Raw genomic sequence first — 11,722 nt, forward strand, 5'->3', positions numbered from 1 at the left:
TCACCAAGGTGAATGCCGGGCAAACGCGTGTTATGGTTGTGGTAAGGAAGGACACATCAAGAAAAATTTCCCACAAAAGACTCAGGAAGGGGTTAAAGAGCACCACAAGAAGGACGATATTATGGTTCCAACATGTGTGTTTGCTCTCACCAAGCCTCAGGCAGAAGCAAGCACTTCCATGGTCTCAGGTCAGATTTTTATCGCTGGAATTGATTGTCATATTTTAATTGATTCTGGAACCACTCATTCATTTGTTTCTAAGAGAATAGTTGATAGATTTAATAGACCTCATGAGATGCATGCTAAGGGGTTTGGGACCATGTTACTGACCGGGGAGGTGGTAATATCTAGGAAGTGGTTTAGAGCTTTGCCTTTGAGGGTAGATGTGTAACGACCCTACTATTCTAGACTTTGGACCATTAATAACTACTATACATATACACTAATCTTAAGGAAAACATACATATGAAATAACCATAACTTTATTATAAACTCTAAAGCAAATGTTAAATACATAAAAATTCATAAGTAGGATATGTGATCCCATTGTTTTGAAAATAAAATAGATCATGACTTAAATCTTAAAATTGTTACAACTCAGATGCGGAAAAATACATATAAAGTAAAATTTTAAAAGACTAGAAAACACTTCATCACCAAATCGTTTGCGCAGTCTACCGATTACATTCTGCCTCAATACACATTCCCAAGCTGCCAAGAACCTTTTCGCCGCCATACTATTTTCTTGCACATATAAAACATAAAGGAATGAGCCTAAGGCCCAACAAGGAAAATCTACCACAATCATGAAACATATACATACACATAAACTGTAGCTATAAACTGTAAACTATAATCATATGACTATATAAATACAATACCTATTACAATGCCCATCATACTTCTTGGGACTTGTTAGCTAAGCAATTATATGCCCAAAAATTTACGGGACTAGTTATCTAAACAAGTAATATAAATTTATGGGGCTCGTTATCTAAACAATCATATGCCCAAGGAATCTACTATTGGGACTTGTTATCTAAACAAGTTATATATTTGTTATCTAAACAAATTATGTGATTTGTTATCTAGAAAATTCATATACTAAAACAACTAAAAACATATCATAGACATATATCAACAACATAAAAGTATACAAATCTACCCTATTTTCCTTACCAAAAACCGGAATGTAAAAACAATATTGGGACTTTGGAACACTCCTAAAAACCGTAATAGAGAGGTGAGTATACTAAAGAAAAGAGATGAAAATAATGAACTACTCCATCAAAAAGATACTTACCAACAAGAAATCTTAAGTTCGAAGAACTTAGATGCCTAACCAAGAATAGAGAAGATGAGTTAGGAATTGAGAAGAGAAAACTATAAGAACTTAATGAAATAGTACTGAAAGGAACTAAGAATAGGAATACCTTGAATGCTTCTTATGACCGAGCTACACCTAGACACCGAAATATACTATAAACCTTACTTCCCAAGAGTTTAGTAAGCTTATAATGATAAAGCTTATAACCCCAACCCAAGTGTTTAACACTCTAAAGTAATCCTAGCAACTTGTAGGCTTTGAACTCAGCTTGATGAATGAATAATTGGCTGGGTACTAGGTCCTATTTATAGAGTTTAAGAATGAAAAGATCTTTATTTAGCTTGAATAAAATAATGCCTTTTTAATTGAAAAACATTTGAATAATCGTTCAGCAGAGGCTGAAGACTCGGCCAAAAAGATTCTGGACTTATTAAGAGGTTAAGGATTAAAATGAGCTCGGTTTCAAAATCATTAAAAAACCATGCACCACAGCCAATATATTGCCCATGCTAGGCGATATATCGCCTGGACTGATGCTTCCGAGGCTCGTCGAGGTTGTCATGCGAAGCTACTTGTTTTTTGTATTCGCGTATGGCGATATATCACCCCCTAGAGCTGCGATATATCGGCATACGCTGAAATATTATACACGTAATTACACTTTTTCAGCCTAATTTGAATTGAGTAAACAGCCTTGACTAAGTCCTTTAACGATTTCAAAGCTGCTGGCAGACCCTAGGATTTTCAAATATTGCCCTTATTAAACTTATTCCTCAAAAATACTTAATTTCTCATTAAACATACACATGACAAGTGTTAATATCTTATTGGGTCTATCTAAACCTTATAGTATAATAATTATCATCTCCATAATCAGTCATATTAATCAAACCTTAGGTTATAATTAATATTCTTAAACTATAGGTTAAACTTATAAAATCCACAAGTATTGCTACGAGTGTCCAACTAAGTCCCGGCTTGAACCAAAATCCACAGTAATAAACCTACTATAACTACTACTAGCTATTGCTATTATTTCTACTATCTAACTAGCTAAGTAAAGTTCTTGGACTCTACAATTCTCCCCTACTAAAAAGAATTTCGTCCTCGAAATTTACTTACCAAATAATTACGGATACTGGCCTTGCATGTCCTCCTCCAACTCACACGTTGCCTCTTGTTCAGAACTATTACTCCATAGGACTTTGACTATTGGAATACTCTTGGACCGTAACTGCTTCATCCCTCTATCTAGGATGCTAACTAGTCGTTCCTCTTAACTCAAGTCTTTCTGGAGTGCTATCATATCGTACTTGAGGACGTGAGATGGGACGTGAGATGGGTCTGACACATATTTGTGTAGCATTGAGATGTGGAACATGTTGTGGCTATCTGCTAGGGCTGGCGGTAGGGCTAATCTATACGAAGCTGCTCCCACTTTGTCCAATATCTCAAAAAGACCTATAAAACGGGGACTAAGCTTGCCTTTCTTCCCAAACCGCTTTACACCTTTCATAGGAGATATCTTCAGGAAGACTCGATCTCCGACTTTGAATTCCACATCGCGTCGCTTGACATCCGCATAGCTTTTCTGTCGGCTTTGAGCAGCAAGCATACATTTTCTAATTAGCGCTACTGCTTCTTGAGCTTTTCTAACAGCTTCGGGACCGAGAAGCTGCCTTTCTCCTTCCTCGTCCCAGTGAAGCGGTGATCGACACCTTCTTCCATAAAGAAACTCATAAGGTGCCATCCCGATCGTTGAATGGTAGCTATTGTTGTAGGAGAGCTCTATTAGCGGCAAGTACTTATTCCATGATCCTCCGAAATCAAGTACACAAGCGCGCAACATATCTTCTAAAATCTGAATCGTACGCTCGGACTGCCCGTTTGTATGTGTGTGTGTATATACTAATGACCTAACCATCCGTGAATAGTTAAATAAAATAATTTAAATAACACACAATAAGTTTCTTCCTTATATCTCCGCAACACGCAAAATTTTTACAAAACCTACTTCAGTAATACATACAAGTTCATAACCTTCCGTCATCACCACAACACACAATATGTATCTCAGAACCTACTTCACTATGAATGAATATTTAGGATATTCAAACTTCTCTAACAATTGTAAATAATAATAATAATAATAATAATAATAATATTAAAAGAAGAAATAAGAGACAAACCTCTTGCAATTAACAAGCCAAGAGAGACACCTCAATCGATAAACACAGACATAAGTTTCCCCTTTCATTGAAATTGATGAAAACAAAATCAATATATATATATATAAAAGTAAGTACAGAATAATATATATATATATACACACACATACATATATATAAGCATAAACAAACATATATATATATAAACATACATAAACACATATACACATATACATGACTGTATATATATAAACACAAAAATTAAATAAAATTAAACATATATATATTAAATAAAAACATATATATATATCTATATGGTGGTGGTGGCGACGGGATGGCGGCGTCGTTGAGGCGACAAGGGGCGGTGGTGGCAACAGATCTGAAGAGAGAGAGAGAGAGGGTGGGAAAGAGAGAGAGAGAGAGAGGGACGGGGGCGGAGGGGCGACAACTCTGGGGAGGGTGGGTGGGCTCCGGGAGGGGACGACTTGGAGGAGGGTGGGTGGAGAGGGTTTCAGATTTGGGAATTTTGGAGAAAAGTGGCGAAATGAAGGAGAAGAAGTTGAGGCATGGGTCTGATATCGGGCACCCCTAATGTTGTTTTTAATCAACATGTCATAGTATCAGCGGCGACACATGTCGCTGTTAATAGTTGGGAAAAAAATTAGGTGGGAAAAATCCCACGTTTTTCTTTTTCAGAAAATTTTCAAATTAAAGTCGCGCCTAATATTACAAAAGTCACCCCTAATAATAATTTGTTTAATTTTTTTTTATTTGAGTTGATATTAGCGGCAAAAATGTGTTGTCGCTGCTAATAACAACATTATTAGGGACACTTTTTAATCGCTCCTAAAAATCATTTTTCTTGTAGTGTCTAGTTAAATTATAAGTCAACTCGAGTTAAGTACTTATAGATTCAAGTACACAAAAGAAAATAGATAAAAAGAAAAATGGAAAAGTATATGCAAGCATTAATGCTTTGCTGTCCTTATTGTTAATTCCTTCCTTCGCTACTTAATTAATAATGCATGAAGAAACAACCTTTGATTGATTTTTATGTACACTTTTTAATTGTTTTTTGATATTTAATAATTTAAATTTATTCTAAAAGTAAAAGTATTCAAAGTTAACTCACAAATTTGAAAGAAAATACTCGATCCAACATACAATTTCTCTCATTTCTATATAAAAAAAAACTTAAAATTAAGAAATTCCTTTATCTTCTAACATTTTTCTACATAGATCCAACTATGTCTTGCCAGCACAAAAGGAACTAGATGCCTCAATTTGGTTTCATACCTTTGCTCGACCAAGCAGTCTAATCATGTATTACTGTAAATGACTAAGTGATAGGCAACAATATAATTGTTATTAAGTTTTACTAGAGCTATGCTAATAAACTTCAATATATCAACAATTATTAGCCAGAATACATGGTTATTATATCATTGTAGTGACTCAATCTGTTGAGGCAACATTCTTGAACCTTTCATCTCTCCACATCCCTTTTATTTAGTATTTTTATATCCTACTTCAGTTTTTTCGTTCCCCATACAAGTTGTTTCCTTAAATAAAGTTTGGTCTGAAATTATCTTTGAATATGCTACTGACATGAAGAGGCCGGGTAGGTTAATTCTTTACAAAATTCAAGAGAGCAACTATCACAAATGAGGCTAACAATTGAAGTTGAATGCCTGTGAAATGTATAGTCACAAGTTTCATTCACTTCAATAATAGCCTTATCATGAGCCAACTCTTACTCATAACCAGTACTCTTAGTTAACATAAACCTTAGGTTAATCTACCCTAGTTCTAGTTAAATTAATAGCTAACTCGAGTTAAGCAATGGCCTGAACAACATATAAAAGAAGTATGTATAAATGGAATAAGATATGGCCCACCACCCCCAGTTGCACTTTTGTTACATGCTTACTAAGTCTCTTAATAAAAGAATTTTGAGGAAAAACCTATCTCAAAATTACATTCTTGAAATTCGGCTCAAACCCGAGCCCCCGGATTAAAGTGGCCAAATTATCCTTCTCGAAAATCCAAAAAATATTGCCTAGATAATTACTTTTCCCCAAAATAGTTAATCCAATCTTAAGTCTAAAATCCAAAGATAAAACTTCAATTATTTATCAAAATAATAATTCTCGAGCTCCGAGTCCAACATCTCGGGCCCTCTTACACTCTTCAACTTATAAAATCATAGTCTAAAGTCTCGCCAGACTTATCTATATAACCCCCAAAAAATATTCTAAGTTTCTTATAATGAGATTCCACTCAAAAGTATGCACAAAAATAAATAAGCGACTCTTATATATTTATTTTAGTTTAAAATATCTAAAGACACTATCTAAGAGATCCACTAATATTAACTTAAATTAAAATAACATACCCAATGTTATTTTAATTATCCCAAATGTTATTAGCTAGAATACCTAATTTGTAAATATGGCATATCTCATATGAAAAGCAAACAACTTACGTTGCAGTTTTTTTTCTCGAAAATATGCCCTATTTTTTTTTAATATAAATTAGTTTCGCTACCCTAAATTTAGTTGCCACTTACTTAAAAAATGGTAGCGAACAGAATAGTGTTCAATAGAAAATTGAATTATTAATAACTTGAAATTATTTTGACAGTAAAATTTAAGAGCAAAATCACTTGAAATTAGTAGCAATAGAATTGTAAAATATAACAATAGAAAGCATTATATATATACTAGGCAGCATAAAATCATAGTAGGAAGTGCATCAAGTGAAGTCTTCATGAGTGCTGGTTTGATTTACCTATAATTATAATTGTGTACTTGACCATAATTAGCTTTTGCCCATTATATAGCCCAATTAAGTTGGTCATTTTTTTGGGACAAATCCCAAGTAGGTCATTTAGCTTTTAGTGATGGGGTATAAATAGATGAGATAGGTCAAAGGGCTGATCTATATATGCTCATTCTTTCTTTTTGAAATAAAACTTTGTGTAAACACTCAAAGAATTGAGGGACTGTTCAAAGAAATAAATAAGTGAGCATTCGAAGAAGCATGAAAGCATTAAAATAATTTTGAGAACATTCAATGAATGGGTAATTAATAAGCAATCATATAAAGAAATATCACTAGAGATTATAATGGTCCAGGTTAAATATAACTTACCTTTTGTGTCAAAGATCGCCCCCATTTCATTATTTTCAAGTTTTTTTTATTATCTAATTAATATTTAATTTTATAAAAAAAATAAATTAAATTGATTTTAAAATGAATAAAACAATTAAAATATATAAAAAATAAAACTAAAACTAAAAAAAAATTAAAATTAAACCTAACTCCTCTCATCCCTTCCCTTCCCTAAACCCTAAATCTCCAATATCATCATCTTCTTCTTCTTCTTCTTCTTCTTCTTCTTCTTCTTCTTCTGTTGACTGGGTGACGAAGATGTAATAAATATAAAACAAAAAACACATGTATACTGATAACAACAAAAAAGATAGTCTGATTGATGAAAACTGATATGCAAACCTTTCTGTCTTGTGGTATATTGGCCTACTGTTTTGCTATTGCAACAGCCCGAGAGAGACCTCCTATTGCATCGACTAAACCTCGTGATGCTGCATCTTTACTGACCCAAACTCTCACTTGTGCAACCTCTTCCATTTTATCTTCCTACAAGTATATTTACAGATATTAATGACATCAAATACACAAAATCAGATCAGAGAGTTGGTACAAAATGTGAATGGGAATATGGGATGAGTTCACAGGCGAAAGGAGGGTTGGTCACAGAAGATGCTTGGCTTTAAAGCCCTGACCACGAGGAAGCTACTGGTGGTGATAGTGTAATCCACGACTGGCTGAGGTGGTCAGATAGAAGCAAACAACCTTGGAGTCCATGGATTCTAGTGAGCTGGTTTCATCGCCACACACGATATCATACGACTCAAATCGAGCCTCCAAACTTCCGAGGTGGCAATGCGACGGTGAGAGGAGGAGGCTGGTGGAGCGCGTATCGCCAGGGGATCTCGTACACTGGAGCTGCCATGGATGGCAGTGGAGAAGGAGAGGTAGACAAGAGAGAAGGAGAGAGAGGTTCAGGTAGGAGAGAGAAAGAGAAGGAAAATAAAGTTAGGGTTTCCTTTTTAATATCAGATTGTTAGCAGATTTAATTTTTGTTTTACTATTTTACATAAAAAAAGTAATAGTTTTATTCTAAATTAAATTGAATTTATTTTAATTTAGAAATCTATTTTTAATTCATTAATTAATAAAACTCGATGGTATTTTGGTCATATTTAAAAATTATTTGACCAAAATTGGGCTCAGGGTATCATTTTGATTCGTTTTGCAAAACACAGGGTCCGATTTGTCATTTAACAAAATATAAGGGCCGATCAAGTATTCAGGCAAAACACATGAGCCAAATTGATATTTTTCCTTAATTTATTAATGTCAATAAATATAAGCACTACAATTGTTTGGTAGTTACAAATAGTATAATTGAAGATAAAGATAACATTTAGACCATATCCAATGCAAGATGTAAATTTTGTGCTAAATTTGGCACACAAAATGAGTAAATACTATATTTGACTCAATATTTACAATTGTGCTCTAATGTACAAGATACAAAATTAACTAAAAAAAGTCAACAATTCATTTAATATTTATTGATAATATACAAAAGGTAACAATTTTTTTCATTTTTTATTTTAATGTGCTAAATATAACAATGCACAACTTTTTTGAACTCCATAAGAGTTGCTCTTATATGACTACATCATTTATGACTTTTGATAGTTGTGTAGTGTTTGCATAACTTTGATACTTGTGACTCTGTAGGGGGAAAGAATAATTATTTTTTTAGAAAGAGTAATGATTGAGACACTCATTTTGCACCTGTGTAGCTAATCTCAACTAACAATTAAAAGTGATGTGATCCCATTTAAAATTATCCATTATTAAAAATTAACACACATCATTGTGATTACAAATTGTGTAAAATTTAAGTATCTGTCTCCCATTACTCATTTATAAATCAAATATATATATTAGATGAGCTCGTAAGGTTAAAAAATAAAAAGAATATATAACTTGAAAATTAAGGAAAATGTACCATTATTAAATAAGTCTGTTATTAGGCAACCAACAAACCAAACAAACCATACAAACCATACATATCCCATCTCATGCACACCACTTTATTATGATCTGGGCTTATTATTTAAATACTGAATTAAGCAAAAGCAGAAACGACAACAAGGAGTATATATATAATTAAAGCACACATGCATTAATTAATAAGATCATATGTATATGTATATGATCAACGAGCTTTGTTGATTATTTTGTCAATGGCTTGAAGGGACTGAATGGCAGACTGAATATGGTAGCTAAGAGCTCCAGCGATGGTACCAAGGGGATCTGCAGCGAGTTCTTTGAGCATATCTTGGTCCGAAGTGGGCAATGGCTTGGATGGGTCCTCATCAAATGCCTTGGCTTGGTCAATGTATGCATCCATACGTGGTGTAGCAAATAAACGCAGCTTCTCCACATCTCCTCTTGTGGCGAAACGTTGGCGATCATGAGATGTCTCAGAAGAGAGTGCAAAAGGACGCCCTTTTTTTTCATACATCTGTTGTGATTTCATCAACCTCTGCAGCTGTTGCAACTCAATTTTCAGCATCTCAATCAATGGATTATCAGGGGTTTTCTCATCATCAAGCATGCTTTGGGCATTGAGGATCTTGTCTCGAGCCTCCTCAAGCCTCTTCTGGTCAGCCATGGATCTTGCTTCTTTTATCATCATTGCAGTTTTAAGACGGTTCTCCTCTACCAACACCTCCTCCTTCTCCTCCGTATTTGCCCCCGTGCGACGTACGTTAGCATACAGTGTATTTGCGAAAAAGGGTTTCCCTCCATTGCTATATAATTATAATGAAACATTGATGATGATGATCTTTACAAAATTAAGCATTAATTTATTAGCTATACGTACCTGTAAGTATAATCGATCTGTATAATATCTGCCCCTGGGCCTGCTCGCTTGCCAACAGAAGGAAGAACAAGATCTACCATGACCTTACGTATCTCTTTGTCATAAAGATCACCAAATGAAATGGTTACAGAGCCAGCTTCATTGCCCTTAGATTGAGGGTAGCCTCCAGCACGCACATTCTCAATGGTTGATTCGGTTTCGACTTGTGTGACAGTTAGCTCTAAGTCTTGAACAACCACAGTCAGAAGCCCAGCCAAACACCCGGCAAATGCAATGCTCAAGTTGTCTTGGTTTTGGACATCTGAGTATGTTCCTCCTTTGCTCTTGTGTGCAATGGCATTGAGCACCTAGAGAGAAAGGGATATATAAGAGAGAGAGAAAGAGAAGTAGTGAATAGTTATGAAACATGCATGTGCGTACGTACATACCGTTGGATCATGTTTTGTGCCGAAACCAAATGTGAAGACGGGCACAATATTGCCGATGTCAACTTGGGCCGCATCACCACCAGCATTTTGTTCACCGTCAGACATAAGTATGATAGCAGCCACACGACCGCTGCTGAGAGTGCGGCCATTGATGACTTTCAAGCCAGTTTCAAGGCCAGCAGTGATGTTGGTGCCACCGCTGGCCTTTAAACCAGTGACTAGATTCTCAATATCAGATTGAGCACTCTCAGTAATCTGGCGCAGTGGACACAACCTCTTCGAATTAGCCTCGAATGTCACAACTGACAGACGATCAATTGGGCTGAGTTTCTTGATGACGAATTGCATGGCAATCTTCATCTTTTCTAACTTTTCACCCTCCATACTCCCACTCACATCCAAAACCGTCACAAGATCAACTCCAGGTCTATCATTTCCGAGTCCTGACCCTGTCAGCTCCAACATCACCTTGAATTTCGTTTCTTCTAGTGGTGCCTCTGTCTTGTTGATGATTGACAACTTTGTTTTGCCTGCTACAAATGAACTCCTGTATCTTTCCTCTGCCACATGCATCGATCCCAAATTCAAATATGATCCAAAAAAAAAAAAAATACAATTAATATTAGTTGTGAAATATAATATTCAGATATTAATTTATGGAAAAATAATGTCAAACACAAACCTGATACATCTTGGGTAGTTGCAACAATCGGCTGATCATCGTTGAAGCTCATTTTGCCAAAAATACTAGCTAATCCAAATATTCATGCACAAAAAAAGATACAACACTGGTCATATACATGCACGTACGTGTGCTTATTATTTTATACCAGTAATTACAAATTAATTTGTTTAACAATTAAACATTCCAAATCTTTATATTTAGCCAAGCCATGCACGTGACATGAGTACATCATGTTCTTAATAATAATAAGCATGCATGCACATATAAATATATATATAATATTATCTTAACACTATTAAATTTAACATAAATATATATAAGTATATTTATATTTATATATAAAAAATGTAACAAAGCCATGCATAATATTATTGAAGCCTTACATATTAGGTGGTGTTCTGTGGATGAAGCCTTCACTATATCTCCTTCTTTCTTCTGCTTCTGACAAAAGAATAAAGCTTGTGTTTGATTTATTATGAACTGAGACAATTCTATTATATAGAAGAGCCAAGGATTAAGTAAGTGACTCTCGCTGGTTTATTCAACCATACACTTACTCTTAGTTAACATAACTTAACCATAGGTTAATCTATACTTTAGCTCTAGTTAAATTAAAAGTTAACTGAGTTGAGTGATAAATTCCAGAACACAAAAGTTAATAGATAAAAGAAAATGGATAAATGGATAAGTATGCTTTGCTGTCGTTATTGTTAATTCCTTCCTTGACTACTTACTTTTCAATTATGTAGGTATGAAGAAACAACTTTAGATTGATTTTTTTTTTATATATACTTTTTAATTTATTTATATTTAATAATTCAAAATTTTAGGACTGTAAAATTCTATTTTCACTAAACTTTTTAATAAATATATTTTATTATTTAATGAGTATTTTTGGAAATTGTATATTGGATAATTAAGTGTGATTGTGTCTCATTTTGGTAAGAATTAATTCTTTATTAAGTGCATTTTATATATAGTCAAGTTTTCTTAATTATTTATGACAACATTGTCTATAATGTTGACACTGATTCTGATGAATCAGAAGTCAATGAAGATTCATTGGAAGAATCTTTCAAAAAAATGTATGAAGAATGGAACATGTTGTGTGCTGTGAATAGTTCT

At 34.2% G+C, this 11,722-nt stretch overlaps 1 protein-coding gene across 2 annotated transcripts; it reads right to left on the reverse strand.

Annotated features, from left to right (window-relative positions):
• Window positions 1-8,604: 8,604 nt before the first annotated feature.
• On the reverse strand, window positions 8,605-11,068 carry LOC133824556 (E3 ubiquitin-protein ligase WAV3-like). Of its 2 annotated transcripts, none has more exons than XM_062257461.1 (5): window positions 10,981-11,068; window positions 10,595-10,663; window positions 9,913-10,472; window positions 9,485-9,831; window positions 8,605-9,410 (listed from the first exon to the last, which is right to left on the reverse strand). In XM_062257461.1, exons 2-5 carry the CDS (start codon window positions 10,644-10,646, stop codon window positions 8,813-8,815), a joined length of 1,557 nt encoding a protein of 518 aa, XP_062113445.1. In that variant the 5' UTR covers window positions 10,647-10,663; window positions 10,981-11,068; the 3' UTR covers window positions 8,605-8,812. The 2 variants fall into 2 exon arrangements, with proteins under 2 accessions (XP_062113445.1, XP_062113444.1); XM_062257460.1 differs by having other exon boundaries at window positions 10,595-10,659; window positions 10,981-11,058.
• Between the last annotated feature and the right edge of the window lie 654 nt (window positions 11,069-11,722).

The sequence above is a fragment of the Humulus lupulus genome, chromosome 3 (assembly GCF_963169125.1).
Source record: "Humulus lupulus chromosome 3, drHumLupu1.1, whole genome shotgun sequence".
In the NCBI taxonomy this organism is placed as follows: domain Eukaryota; kingdom Viridiplantae; phylum Streptophyta; class Magnoliopsida; order Rosales; family Cannabaceae; genus Humulus; species Humulus lupulus.